A 15692-nucleotide genomic window follows, 5' to 3' on the forward strand; every position below is an offset into this window, starting at 1 on the left:
GAAACAGTTCACCTATTTACGAAACAGGTAATCAATTCAGTACCTATTTCATCCAATTCCTCAAGCGATAACTTATAATTGAGATTCCTGATAATGTGGTGAACATCAGCCTCGTTACTTTCGGTTTCGGTTATCATGATGTCATCTACATATACTAAGATGAATACGGCCAGGCTTGAGGTTTGTAAAACAAATACTGAGTGAACAGTCTTGACAGACTTTGACTACTTGCTCGAATACTGCATTATGTAGCTTCTCAAACCATGCTCCTCTTGACTGAGCTTTTTTTTTTTTTTTTTTTTTTTTTTTTTTTTTTTTTAAATTTAATAAACCCGTGGTGTCCAGTTTAGACCCGACTAAAATCCATGAGGCCCTGGCATTATCGAATAGGAGACACGTTCCAGGGGAATCGAACCGAGACTGACAAGGTCCCAAGAATCGCCCGACTCCTAAGAGTGAGCATGATCAGCCCACATACTGGTAGAGGCTTTGACTTGTCATCTAAACTAATAGGTCTAGTCATGTAGACTTTTCCTTCAAGTTTCCGTTCAGGATAGCATTGTTCACATCTAATTGGTGAACTTTCTGTTTATGGCCACAAAGAGAACAATTTTGATGGCTTTTGGCTTGGTTACACATCGTTGAAGATTTCACAATAGTCAAAGCCTGCTACTTGATGAAAGCTTTCTGTTTTGCCTTGTGCCTGTAAACGGAGCCATATGGATTTTCCTTAAGCCTGAAGACCCATTTGCACACTATTGGCCTTTTATTTCTTGGAAAATCAACCAATATCCACGTACTGTTTTTTAGAAGCGCCAAGTAATCACAAGCGAGAAACAGAGCTTTTGGCTTGAAATTCCCATATCCTATTCTTATATGTGGTGATCATGGAGTGGACTAGCTGAGTGTCGTGTTCTTCCACCAAGTGCTGGTCAGCTTGAGAGGAACCCGGACGTTAATTACTGTGAGTTGATCACTTGATTAAAAAAAAAGAGGTATGTTAACCACAAGTCTCAGCTGTCGGATTTTGTGTTAAGATGTTTGTGGAGATTAGACAAACACAAGAAAGACACCGGGACATTTTGCTGAGCTTGACGCGTGTGTGTATATATATATACACACACACACATATATGAACACATTATTAATGTTTAAATAAGTAAAATAAATATAATTATTTTTAGCTATTTTTTTTTTAATTTGAGGGGGGCACTGCCCAATGTTCCTATACAAGTAACAAATCGGTACTTTGTGCAAGTTTTCCTCATAATTTTAAACAATTGTCTGTAATAAGCCTTTGTAAGTTAATCTATACCTATTTTCATATTGAGTTATAAAAAAATTAATTATAGCACATAATAAGCCTTTTGCACGATTCTACACAAAGATTGTTTTAAAATGAAACACTTGATGAAATATATCCTCAAGAAGAAATATATATATATATATATATATATATATATATATATATATATATATATATATATATATATATATACAACAATTCATATAAATGTGAAGACATTTTATCTTTCAATATTTTATGATTGTCAAATTTTGAGAACCTTAACTATATTACTTAAAAATTATAAAATTCCATTATTTTTCAATTAATTCATATAACATTCAATATACATATATATACATATATATATATATATATATATATATATATATATATATATATATATATATAGTTAAGGTTCTCAAAATTTGACAATCATAAAATATTGAAAGATAAAATGTCTTCACATTTATATGAATTTTATACAACATTATTTACCCCATATATAACTTTATATAGATGCTTAAATATCTACTCAACGTTAATAAAATTTTGGAAATTTTATTAGTTAATAAACAAATCTTAATAAAAAAAAATAGTAATTTCAATCGGCAATTCTCGTATTTTTGTAGAAGTGTCACTTAAATTAAAGTCATGTGTATGACTTCTTCTTCCCACGCTCTTTGGTCTCTTCAACTTGCCGCCTTATTTGAACGATGAGCATTTTCATCTCAGTGTTCACATACAAGATCGAAAAGTAGTTATCGTATTGTCAAAGATAATATAATTTTAACAAATTTTATATAGATAAACAAGAGTGTTGTACAATAACTTACATATGTGTCCTCTTGGTGGTTGGAGTCTTTCATTCATCACTCTCGTCTATATGGAGTAGCTGCAAATTCTCAAGTGATCCTCGCACCTTGTTCATTTACCTACAAAATCAACACAAAAAATATTTGTTAAAAGAAAATTAATATGCTTAGTGAACAAATTAATAAAAAAATAATTTATGACAATTTATATTATTTAATTGGTGTCCTGCAAAAGATACTATCCTCTAATTAATATCTAAACTATATAGCTCGACTACTCGCAGCTTATTTATTTCTTCTCTAAAACTTCCGTTTATTGTAATGACGTGGCTGCGGCGAGGCTCGTAATTGCTGATTAACGAAGGTATTTTTACCAAAAAAATCGTGTTATAATAACCTAAGTTTTAATAAATTTGGACTATACATAAGTAACATAACGCATGAGTCATATCATGATGTATATCTATTGGTTATTATCTTCAAGTTTATTATTGCTGTATTGTCGCACCAAATTCTAATCGCATCACGTCACACTTACAAATTCAAACCTTTTCTAAGGTGACTTTGATCTACAATTCTACTCACATATTTCTCGGCCAATTTATGTTTGTCGTTTGTATAAATGGAAGATAGCAGTATTAAGGATTTGTACGACTTATTTTTCATATGGCGCTGATAAATACTAAAAATAATTCTATATGCACCGATGTAAATCCATATATTTGTCTAGAAGATCACTGTATCACTTACAAGTCGAAATCTCTTAACACGTGCACAGCTAAATCAAAGACACGTGATGTTATACGACCAAAGTGATCTCACAGGAGACTCAGCTGCCAACTAAATCCAGTGCACGAAACGACATTCTATCTTAATTGCCTCACGTGTCTTGTTGTGTAGTATAAAAATTATTATTTTAACTTCCCAGCTTCACTATAAATACTGCTCGTGAGAACCTAAAGCATCTCACAGAAATCAGTCAAGTATAATAGAATACAAAGAATTCAAACATGAAGTCAATAGCTTTTATTTTCTTTGGTCTTCTCTTCGCTGCTGTTCTTGTGGCAGCTGATGAGATCAAGAAGAATGATGAAACCCAAGGTAAGTGTATACTTTCATTTTCGATATATACATTTATAAATATTTATTATATGCGTCGTCCAGGGTCTCTTTACAAACTATATATTCAGAAACTTATTAATGCACCGCGGAAAATAGTTCACACACTTCCGTAAAATTAAATGTATATAAAGTACTTTTTGGCAACAAACAGGATCATAATTCGATGCGATTAATTATCGAGTATATATATTCAAAATGTTGCGACCAATAATATGCAAATTGTTTCCCTTAAAAAAATGCTAATTGTTATGATATAAAATATATATATTTATAAGTGATCTCTGTTTACTATAAAAAGTTAAATTCCCTAGTATTAGTAACTAACAAATACATGATGTATATATACACACTATATATATATATATATATATATATATATATATATATATATATATATATATATATATATATATTCAGTGGGTAAGAAACAGGAAAGTGGCGATGCTGAAGATGCAAAGTACCCATGCAGACACAGATGCTGTGGACCTTACGGCTGTAGATGCTGCGTCGAACCCCTTCAAGGTACAACATACTATATATATACAAGGGTTATTAAGTTATATAGCCACACGGATATAGTGGATTGAGATATAGCCCACTTTTAGTTAATTTCTTGTAAATAGCCAAGTAAACTTATTAACAAATTAATAAAAGCCTTATTTAACACAACCAAACATATATTTTAGGTAGTTAATAGGCTGCCACGTATGCAAGTTGACTATTTACAAATTATTTACCAAAAGTTGACTAATTTACAATTCCTATAGTTTATGTGGCTTACGTAGCCAATTTTTTTTATATACAAACATGTAGCGCGTATGATTTAGTACGAAACAGTCGAATAATTTGTTGAAGAAGCCCTCAACTATCCGATATCCTGTAATAAATTAAATTCATACTCCTAATTACAAACATGTAGCGCGTATGATTTATGTCGTGGTAAATTTGGACTAGATCGATTCTTATGCATTAGATTAACAAAAAAAAATGGGTAATTAACCAACTACAAAATGTTTAGAATTGTTATATAATCAATGTTTCGTAAATTTTAGATAAAATAGTCATAAAAATAACGTGATATTCTCGATTTATTTTTTCATTAAAATAAAAGATCGAGAGACTGAAGTATATATTTACATCAATTTACACGTGTAAATACATGGATATGACTATTTAATTAAAATTTACAAATTATTTAACTATATAAAAATGTGGAACGGTAAATATAACTATATAACTAATGGATTCTTAGATTAAACAAACGTTTATTTTCTTAGTTGCCTCACTCACATCCCTGTAGGTGAAACCTTATATGCCGCAATAGAAGACGAAAAGCACGGCGGAGGCGGAGGATATGGCGGCGGTGGAAGAGGCGGCGGCGGAGGATATGGCGGCGGCGGAAGAGGCGGCGGAGGGTACGGAGGTGGCGGCCACGGTGGCGGAGGATATGGTGGTGGCGGCAGAAAAGGTGGTGGAGGATATGGCGGCGGCGGCAAGGGAGGTGGCGGAGGAGGATATGGCGGCGGAGGTGGAGGAAATTAGGAAACCCTAGTTATATATATATATATATGTATATGTATAATGTATGCATGCATGCATGTTGGCGAAGAGCGTGCATGTGTGTGAAGTTAAAAATATAGGGCTTTGCTCAAACGTATGATTTGCTAAACACTTTGCTTCCTACGTATGGGGGGTGTGTGTGTGTTAAAAGTGTACGTGTTTATTAAGAGAGAGTTCTATGGATAAATAAATTAATAAAAATCCGCCGCAGAAATTTCATCATGAAAAGTTTTAGAATTAGATTCTCTATTTGGATAGGTAATAATAAACTTGTGTTATGTACGACTCATGTGATGATGATGTATGTGCATCCATGGGAATGAAAGTTTATCTACCTCATATTGCATATTTGTGTCGAATTGTTTATTAGTAAGAATTTGACAAATATGTTAATTTAAATGGGCGTGTAGCATTGTTGTTAGAGGTGCTATATTAGCTTTTCAGTAAAATCTAATTTTTTTTACAAGTTAAAATGCTCATTTTCAAAGTACAAATTCCTAATCTTAGCACAGATGTTTTTTTTAAATTAATTAATTACTAATAAATCATAATTAAATAAAAAAATGTTACATGCACAATTGTACATCATTTATTTAAGCAATACAAATAGTTATCTTACAAATTTTTCAAAATAATATCAGTATCTCTATAAACAAAATAGAATAAAAACTACATAAACAGAAGATCACAATAGCAGAATCAAGACGCTAAAACAAAGGTGTTATGTAGTTACTTTTTTTTTTTTTTTTACGAAAAACGACGTCTCGACACAAAAAAACTACTCGATAGTAAAATGATTCAGAAGCCCAAATCAGTTTCTTGAACTAGGCCCATATGACTCAAGTTGACCCAAGTCTCATATCCTCTTCTAAGAGACGCTCCCCGGTCAAAAGGTCCCGCCGAAAGATCCTTTTGACCCTTGCCAAAGACCGCTCCTCGGACTCCAAGTCCTCGTCAAGCCATTTCTCAGCCCATTCGGTCCTTGCCGAGCCACATCTTTGTCCATAGTGGGTCTTCGCAAGTATTTATCAAGATGTGGGCCCTCGCAAGGATCAAAGACTCGTCCTGGGCGAGGACCCACATCATAGAGCTTCGTGCCTCAGTCCATTATAGTACTTTTTTAAACTCAAGAGAATAATTTAAAGCCCCATGCCTCATAATTTTCATTCGAACTAATATTGAGCGTCAGAGCTCCTTCGTATCTCGATATATCGTATTTTCTTTTCTTGTTTAGATGACAAAGACAGAAAAAAAACAAAATTAATGACATTAGTAATGTACGTGGTATCTGAAGTCCGTCTCTCAAGTGATCCAAAAAGCATTAACAAAATGTATTTTTTTTTCTAGTACTTTCTAAATTATGCATAAATATCACAGAATCACAAGCTTATATTCATCAAGGAATCTAGAGTTACAAACTTAATAAAACTTGAGAAACAACATGATATAACAGTGGAAAAGCAATCTGTATAAAAATTGATGAAATCAAAAAAACATACAGACACATCTACATAGCTGCGTGTGGAGGGCAACGACATCCACACCTATAATAGAATTATTTTATATAAATATCGCTTTGCACAATGGCTTTTTATTTTTTATTTATTTATAAATTATCAAGGAAAGTGATTCAGAATCAGAAGGCTTTGGAGTCGTACAACTGACATCTTCCAATCAGCTTTCAAAAGTTCACCAAGACCGAGTTCTTCAAAAACAACGAATGAATGTCTGCTAAAAAAAACATTTGTATAGTCCAATATTACAAACGAAGAACTAATGTTGACTAGACAGTAATTAATTAAGATGTAAAATACGAGTGATTCCTTCTAATTATCTTGCCAATAAAACTATAATGATCATTTCCTATCAAAACGTGACTTAAAATTCTCACTGCTTTTTATAGCACAGAAAAAAATGTTGTTGGATCCATTACGAAAATGACCAAGTAAAACATGAACTTCCGTGCACATGCATGAATTTCACCGTCCATATTATTATATCAGTTCCCAAGTCGGTGCCTCTTGCCACGTGTACTTCGGAAATAAACGACCTGTCTCGAGTTTCTTTGCCACGACCAAATTGATGTCTAATAAGGATGAGGAATACAAACTCAGCTGTCAACTAAAAGCGGTGAAAATACACTCTAATCGCCTCGTGTATCTCACTTTCCAATTAAATAATCATCTTATCTCTCCACACCTCAACTATAAATATTCTTTACGCTAACTAAAAGGCTCTCACACAACATATTCATTCACACAGTATAATAATAAGTCAAATATGAGGTCAAGAGCTTTTGTTTTGCTTGGTCTTCTCTTCTTCGCTGCTGTTATTGTCATATCCTCAGCAGCTGATAGGATCAATAAGGATGTTACGCAAGGTTAGTCTTACAATACTCCTTTCTATTTATTATTGTACCCAAAAAAAATCTCACATTGTAACAACTTTTTTTAACACAATGGGAAAAATTTCATCCTCAATTCCATTTACATCAAATTACAAAAAAAAAAAATTGAAGCTATAATTCTCAAAGTATATAGTAGTTGCTTTTAATCTATAAATATACTTCCTATTGAAATGGGATATATGAAATATGTAAAAAAAAAAAAAAAAAAAAAAAAAAAAAAAAAAAAAAAAGGTGATATATTGTCTTTATATAGATGACTTTATGTAGCTAAAAAAATTCACCTCTCTCGCTTTAAAAGACGTACGCATCCACAATTAGTGTAGCATAGTGATTGAAATATGAAAGCGTTTTTCTATATATATATATATATATAATAAACTAGATTGTCATATTACTATTTTAGCATATTACTGTAAATTGTTTTTTTTTTTTTTTTTTTGCACTATTTGGTGTGTGTATATATATACTTCATTTGTTACTTTCAATTTTTTGTATTACATTTTCTTCTTAAAATAATGGGGACTTAAAATGTAGAAAATGGTATTTATATCCGTAATTTAAACATGAATGTAAACAACACACACCGCACTGATAATATTTCTATCACGTTTTAAATTCTTAACTCGAAGTAATATGCTTAAAACTTCAGTGGCGAACGTAAATGGATAAATACAGGTCTTTGACTTTGACTTGATATATAACTTACGTCACAAGTCAAAGTCAAACGGATCTCAAGCTACATTTTTCACTCTGCGACCTTATTGCTTATTTGCAGACCAAGGCGGGGAAGTAGTTTCCGGCGGAGTGGAAGACGTGAAGCGCATCGGAGGAAGCGGCGGCGGCCAGGGAAGCGGCGGTGGAACGGGAGGACGTGGGCAGGGAGGGGGCGGCGGTCAAGGCGGCGGTCAAGGCGGTGGTCAAGGCGGCGGCAGCGGACAAGGCAGCGGCGGCGGATTCGGAGGCGGCGGCGGCGGAGGTTACGGCGGCGGCGGCGGTGGGTCTGGAGGCGGAGGTGGCGGTCCCCTCACCACCGAGTGTCACGGAGGAGGAGGACGAAAGGGCAAGAGATGCACTAGTAGTGGACACGGTATATATTATCTTTTACTATATCGTTCTAGATAAAAATTAAGAATTCTACTTTTTGACATGTATATTTATAGACCTCCGAATAGAGAAATCACCTTCCCTTACACCTCTAGGATTTAGTGGTAGAGCCAAAAATTGCAATTACCGGCAAATTTGAAAAATGAAAATAATTATGAGAGATAAATTTATAAAATCATATGATTTTGAGTAAAAAAAAAAAATATATATATATATATATATATATATATAAAATTTTGGGGTAAAACTATTCACCTCTTGATTATCACTTTCTTTCTTTTAAGGTCTACGTGTTCAAAAGAATATGGGAAAATATCAATAGTATCCCTTGTGTTTAATCGAAATGCGAGATTTATCCCCTCCATTTTTAGAAATATCAGACATATCCCTCCAGTTTAATATAAATGACATATACATCCCCTACAAAAATGTTATATTACAAATATCACCATTTTTCGTTTATTTTTTACAAAAAAATAATTTGAAATCTCCTAAATACCCTTAATGAAATAATTTTTAATCTTCTATTCTATATACAAAAAAATTAAATTAAAAAATTTCTTTATAAAAAGTTAAGATTTTTTTTTATAAAGAGAGATTTTGATTTTTTTTAATAAAATAGTAAATAAATATTTATTCTATTAAGGGTATTTTGAGGAGTTCAAATTATTTTTTTATAAAAAAATAAACGAAAAGGGTGATATTTGTAATATAACATTTTTTTAGGGTATGTATATGTCATTTATATTAAACTGAAGGGATATATCTGATATTTCTAGAAATAGAGGGGATAAATCTCACATTTCGATTAAACACGAGGGATACTCTAGATATTTTCCCAAAGAATATTGAAATGTCTTTTAATCAATTAAGCTACATCAAACTTATTATTTGCTAAATAGTCAATGATCCGTTAATTATAGTTATTATTATATGTTAAAAAGTCAAATTTTTGTCAACTATAGTTAATTAGCCACTGAGTTTATTGACTGTAATTAAATTGACAATTTTATCTAAATAATTCAATTAATAGACAATAGTCATTTAGATAAAATTGTCAATTTAATTGTGCAATTAATAAAATCAGTAGCTAATTGCAAATATTTAACATTTCTAGCTATATACTATAGATATTATTGAAGTTTAAATGATATCTTTCTTATTTGTGCTATATATTCAAAATATGTGATACGGCAAGAACGAAGAATAATAAAAAAAATAATAATAATGAAAAAAAACCTCCCATTCTAAAAGACAATCATCATCATCATGAGTGTAGTGTAGTCTTTGATCTAATAGGAGTCTAGAGAACTCAAATTTTAAAGCGTTGTTTTTCAAATAGATTACGTAATGTATATATCATGATCTATATATGTACGTCGTGTTTGCAGATGTTACAACCGGAGTTGACGACGTGAAGCGTAGCGGGGGAGGGGGCAGTGGTCAAGGAAGTGGGGGCGGAGGCGGAGGACGCGGCCGCGGCGGCGGTGGGGGGCAAGGCGGTGGCGGCGGACAAGGTCAAGGCGGAGGCCGCGGAGAGGGTGGCGGCGGCGGATATGGCGGCGGCGGTGGCGGCGGATACGGGGGCGGTGGCGGTGGGTATGGGGGCGGCGGTGGTGGAGGTCCGCTCACCGTCGACAGCCACCGTGGAGGAAAAAGTAAATAGAAAGAAGAAGAAGAAGAAGAAAAAAAAAAAACAAACTCTAGCTAGGTCTTGATGTATCCTATATCTAGCTAGTACTTCAATAAAGTGTTTGAAAATCTGCCTTCAATCTTATCTTGCTCAATGAGGATTATATACCATAAATAAATAAAAAATTAAAATTGCGGGCAATGTTACTCTTTTTTCTATTTTGTGCGTGTGCGTGTGCGTGTGCGTGTGTGTGTGTGTGATATGAAGTGGTGTTTGTTATGCCGTGAAACGATACTCCGAGAGAGCATAAAAATAGCACATCGGGCACATACACAAAGTCCAAATAATCCACAAACAAAGAAGAGACTTCAAGTTAAACCCCGAAGTCAAAAACCATATATATACATTAACTTTTTCATGAATATATATACACATAAATATATGTATATATATGCATGAATTTATATGTATAGATAAATATGTTTACATCACAACACATAAGCAAGTGAGTGCATGCATGCATGAATATAAATATATATACAAGATATAAGAAAATGTATGCATATATATATATATATATATATATATATATATATATATATATATATATATATAGCAAAACTATCGTCAGAATAGACAAAGTCTATACCATCGGCATAAGCACAAGTCATGGACTCTTCGGCCATGTCTTCGGCGTGAGTTCATGAAGACTATCGGCGACACACCTTTGGCGTTAGCTCGAACTCCAAACCTTGGACGAGCCAAATTAAACATTGGGGCAACACGTTTAACTCTCGATCACGGCTCTGGGGTAAGGCTCGCGTGATATCTCTGACCGCGACAAGAGAGACTCGACCACGACCACAACAAGTTCCGATATGGCCAATAGTGACCTGCCGTAACCTTCGGCGTGCTTCACATACCCTCGGCAAAGACCGTGCCGATACTCATGTAATGGCTCTCGGCGTATCACATTTTTTTGGAGAAAGACACACAAGATATACGTAAAAGTATATATAAAATATATATATATATATATATATATATATGTATATGCACATAGAAAAAGGAATACGTAAATGTGTGCATGAATATATGACGTATACATATTAATAAATACATATACATATATTTATATGCACATGCAACACAACTATCGGCCCCAACGTACAAGAGACTCTCGAAAAATGACCAAAAACTACTCCGTACATTCGCTCGGAAAGTAAGTCTTTCTCGACTTAAAAATATATTTGTTTTACTCTCGACTCATTATATTTTTCTCTCTCGAAACTTGAGACGAGATATTAGCCCCCACGCCTTTCAGGGGAAACCCACTCGCGTCCCTCTAGCTCACGTTTCTTGTCTTTTCAAGCGATAAACACGAAAAACCCGAAGATCGTGAAGAACACGGCGAACTCGGAAGGACTCGACGAACATGAAGAACTCGACAAATCTGAAGATCGCGAAGAACACTACAAACTCGACGAACGCGAAGAACACGAAGGTGAATTAATCGCGAAGTGACGAGAAATTGGGAACCTCTCTCCGGCGAGGCAAAGACGACGAGAAGAAAAGATTTCACCACACCCAACCAAAATGCGGTCATAGGGTCCGGCCATAAACCGAATTACGGGCGGTTTTAAGTGTTGACCCAAAAACGACGTTAATAGCATTTATGTGAATAGCGTGCAACAATTCAAACTTATGCAAATAGAGAATATCATGCAATGATTCAAACTTATGCAAATGAGATTAAAACAAATTTGAGAAGGTTTTCTCCCAGACTCTCTCTATCCATGGTCGGTCCAACACAATTGAGATTTTAAGCAAAATTTAAGAATTATGCCTCTTAAAAAAAATTATATTTATAACGAAATGGGTTAATATTTACATGTCCGATCAAATTATGAGTATTATGAGATGAAACATTTTTTTAGCATTTATTAGTTTTTAAAATTTTGGGACTTTAGGTGTGGACCTAACTCGTCTAAAGTAAAAGCCGACCCTTGTCTCTACCAAAACTTATCTCGAAGCTAAAAAAGAGAGGAGCATATTATACCGTGTAAGAATTTTGGAATTTATGAAGCAGTTGCAATTAGTCGCATTTGAATTAAAAATACATTACGTCGTCAAAGTCACGCGCCTGATTCAAGTATTTCTCTTATTATAATATTTATAAGCAACGCACTTTAGTTGTAAGCAAATTCATTTTCTCCCTAAACATATTTTTTTCCTAACATTTTTGGAACATAGATGATTCTGACGTGAACAAGTGTATGACAAGGTATATGATTATTTTTTTGGTCAGTTTAATTAATAATTTTGTAATATGGATTTGTTGCAGGGTACGTGAGCGGAACTACTGCCCATGATGTCGTTATAAGCATCAGCTTTGTTAGTTTAAGAAGGAAAATGCTATCATTACTCATTTAGTTGTATTCTTTTTTTTTTTTTCTGGGTCAAATAAACTTATTTAATTCCTTAAAAAAAATAAACTTATTTAATTAGTACTTCAGCCGGTCCTTGGTTCCTTCTAAACCTAAATTGTATTGTTTATGAAAACTTCCAAAAACAAATTGTAATTTTGATAAATTTGAAGGGAATCAGTCCAAAACACATGCTTCTCTCCTATATTAAGAAAGGAAAAGGTAAACACTTAAAAAGTGAAATAATATAATACATAACAAATTTTCAAACCCCAAATTTATGTACACGTTTTTTTTTTTTTCAAAACACTTTAGTCAAGAAAAGACGAGCTTGGCAATCTGAACAAAAAAAAAAATTAGTTGCGTTGCATAAATAACAAAAATCTCATATAAGTTCTATAAAATAAATAAATAAAATAAACTCATATAAGATTTCACCCCTGTAACATAACTATGAAATCATTATCAGTTGTACTCGAAACAACCATTTACGAAAATATAATTTTCAGTACTGTTTTAGTACAATTTATTGGATTTTTTTTTTCGAATGTTAGAATATATTTTAATTTTTTATTTATTTATTAAGTGCCGACACAAACTAGAAACAAACCTGAAAACTATAATGGAGAAAAAAAAAAAATATATATATATATATATATATATATATATAGCTTAAGAAAAACCATCACAGGTGTATAAAGGCCGGGCAATTCGAGGAATTGCCTTTATTTCAAAGGAACTAAACTAAAGGTAGGTCACTGCACGTGTAATGCATTGATATCTTTAATATCAGTTATAAACTTATAATGAGAGAAAATGAGGGTGTCATGGGTGGTAAGGTTAATTGGTATCCAAGTAACAATCTTGAACTCTAAATACGACAGGGGGTTAGGTCAGAACATTTATTGGTTTATCATCAACAAGATTAGAAGTTATTTATTTATTTATAAATTAACCGCTGCTAATGTATTACTTCCCGTACGTGCTTAACTTAAAAAAAAAAAGAATAAAAAAAAAGTGGGCACAAGTGATAAGTGTTAAGTAATTGTCGGTCTAATTTATCGACAATGACTATAAAAACTTTACGACGATCATGTGCATATATGTCTTTAGATTTTTATATATATATATATATATATATATATATATATATATATATATTTTGTGTTATGATATTTTTTATAGAGTGCGAAAGAGTATGTAAACACAACTTAAAATTCGAGTTATTAGTGTAATATGCAGCCAAAAAGTGGACACAACTTTCGCATTGAGAATAAATTTTATAAATTATGTGTGCGATTTTTTAATTTTTAAGATTTAATTTTTTTATTAGTTCAAATTTAGGGCACAAATGCTAACAATAAGATAACAAGGTAGGTGCATGATTCAATCATATAGCCATTACACGATATCACTTATATATATATAGGATACATTCATTTTTATTAAGAGATCACTTAGTCTTGAATCTTCATTAGGCTCTATGTAATTATTGTAACTGCTACAAAATATTCGACCTATCAGTCATAGACTTGAGCCAAAAAATCAACCCAAGACTAAAATCGAAGCATAGTACTCATGACTTAGTGAAGGGAGAACCTAGTCAAAATATAACGGGGAAGAAGGATAAATCCATTCATTTGTGGCTCGTCCGCAACCATCTAGCGCTCGTTGTACGTGACTCATTTGTGGTCATCCTTGGTTTGTCAGGACTCTACTCATATGGGCTCGGCCCAACGTCCGACCACCCCACTGAGGTCTTGGATAGAGTCCTCTTTATCCGCATCGTCGGTCCAATAAAAGTTGTACCCATGTTTTTAGCTCGGTCGAGTTTGAAACCAGACCATAGCCTTCTATATGCGTGCCCTGCAAGGCCTGTTAGGAAGAATCTCTCGCCTAGCAATATAGCGTTGATCCCTTCACTTGGCTCCACCTGAAGACTTTCCTAGGCAACCAACAACAGCCTTCAAGCCCTAAGATTGCACGGGCCTTCCGCTCTGGCGATTGAGGAGATCGTTAAGCCAAGTTTTGTGCTCAATTTGGCTCGAAGACCACATGAGCCTTCTGCTTGGGTGCTAAAGGAAAATTTCTTTCCAACTTCCTCACTCGGCTTAACCCAAAGAAACACTTTGGTTTCGCGTCCAGACAACATTGCTTGGGCTCAGTCAAATTATGTGCCTGACTCGGCAAACTCATGGGCCCAAGAGTCGCTCGGTCTGGCCCAAAAATGTGCATGGGCCTTGTGCATGGCGATCACACTGAACCAGTATTGCGCTCGGTAGCAATGCCAAGCCGTCATTCGGTCGAGGTCACCTCTCCTGCCTTGGACTTCCTTACTTTTGGAGTTCATTATATGAGAATTTGGGGGTTCACTATATGAGAAATAACTATAAATACCGAGTCTTTCCGGAATTTACAAACACTCTTTTCTAAAAGACTCCATTTTTCTATGAGTTTTAAGATAAAAAAAAATATCTTGTAAAATAGAGTGGAAATTATAAGATGTTACAAGCGTATTTTAGGACCTTAGAGCATCTCCAATGGTAACACTATATTTGGTGTAATTTTCACACCAAATACAGTGTAGCATTTACACCAAATTTTGATTTTACTCCAATGGTACAACACCAAACTTTACACTAAAGATAATAATTTAAGAATATGCTTTTAGATTAAATTTTTTAATTTCATTAGTTACTAATTATGTATATAATAATGTAATTATATTATTAATTATGAGTAATATTTAATATGAATCAATAATGAATTATTTCAAAATATAAAAATATAATTATAAAAAATTTAAAATTAATAAACTTCATTACATAATACAAAAATTTTGTTGAGAATAAATAATATATCATTCAAAAACATAAATATGAAAATTATATATTATTAAATAAATTAATTACTATAAAAAGAATATTATATTATTTAAATTTTATTAAATGAAATGAGTTCTAAATAATTAAAAATAATTATTAAACTTAGATTAACTAAAATATGTGTTTTTAACAATAGATTAGGAAATAATTAGATCATAATAATACGTAAATATTGGGTGTAATTTTGACACCAAATAAGCAGTATTATATTTAAATTTGGTATAACATTGTTTAATTAGTGTCAAAATTACTTCAAATATAAAATTTTAGAGTTTTTATCATTGAAAAATTTCAATTTTTATTTATAGAGTTATCATCGGAGATGGTATTAGCACTCTAGGCTTATATATACAAAGATGAACAAATCCATTCGAAACATTACACGTCATACCTTCACCCATCAATCGTATATCATTTGAAATGTGAAGCCTACCAAGTGTCTTTTTCTAACGTTC

General features: G+C 33.0%; 2 protein-coding genes across 2 annotated transcripts; both read left to right on the forward strand.

Moving 5' to 3' along the window:
• Nucleotides 1-3057: 3057 nt before the first annotated feature.
• LOC149406581 (uncharacterized) lies at nucleotides 3058-5141 on the forward strand. Its single transcript, XM_089626889.1, has 3 exons — nucleotides 3058-3201; nucleotides 3640-3744; nucleotides 4523-5141. Exons 1-3 carry the CDS (start codon nucleotides 3111-3113, stop codon nucleotides 4762-4764), a joined length of 438 nt encoding a protein of 145 aa, XP_089483015.1. The 5' UTR covers nucleotides 3058-3110; the 3' UTR covers nucleotides 4765-5141.
• A 1894-nt stretch (nucleotides 5142-7035) lies between these two features.
• Nucleotides 7036-10119, forward strand: LOC149406582 (uncharacterized). The gene is made up of 3 exons (XM_089629309.1): nucleotides 7036-7162; nucleotides 7965-8276; nucleotides 9685-10119. The coding sequence occupies exons 1-3, from the start codon at nucleotides 7063-7065 to the stop codon at nucleotides 9957-9959; spliced, it is 687 nt and encodes a 228-aa protein (XP_089485435.1). The 5' UTR covers nucleotides 7036-7062; the 3' UTR covers nucleotides 9960-10119.
• The last annotated feature ends 5573 nt before the right edge of the window (nucleotides 10120-15692 follow it).

Source organism: Urtica dioica, chromosome 1 (genome assembly GCF_054948205.1).
Source record: "Urtica dioica subsp. dioica isolate 48M chromosome 1, U.dioica_male_clone48M_v1_H2, whole genome shotgun sequence".
Classification (NCBI taxonomy): Eukaryota; Viridiplantae; Streptophyta; class Magnoliopsida; order Rosales; family Urticaceae; genus Urtica; species Urtica dioica.

Excerpts from the sequence above, each read along its gene's own strand:
- LOC149406581 (XM_089626889.1), top strand. The coding sequence starts at position 3,111 with ATGAAGTCAATAGCTTTTATTTTCTTTGGTCTTCTCTTCGCTGCTGTT. Across the intron at positions 3,202-3,639 it reads GAAGAATGATGAAACCCAAG|TGGGTAAGAAACAGGAAAGT; the intron begins GTAAGTGTATAC and ends ATATATATTCAG. Across the intron at positions 3,745-4,522 it reads CTGCGTCGAACCCCTTCAAG|GTGAAACCTTATATGCCGCA; the intron begins GTACAACATACT and ends ACATCCCTGTAG.
- LOC149406582 (XM_089629309.1), top strand. The coding sequence starts at position 7,063 with ATGAGGTCAAGAGCTTTTGTTTTGCTTGGTCTTCTCTTCTTCGCTGCT. Across the intron at positions 7,163-7,964 it reads CAATAAGGATGTTACGCAAG|ACCAAGGCGGGGAAGTAGTT; the intron begins GTTAGTCTTACA and ends GCTTATTTGCAG. Across the intron at positions 8,277-9,684 it reads ATGCACTAGTAGTGGACACG|ATGTTACAACCGGAGTTGAC; the intron begins GTATATATTATC and ends TCGTGTTTGCAG.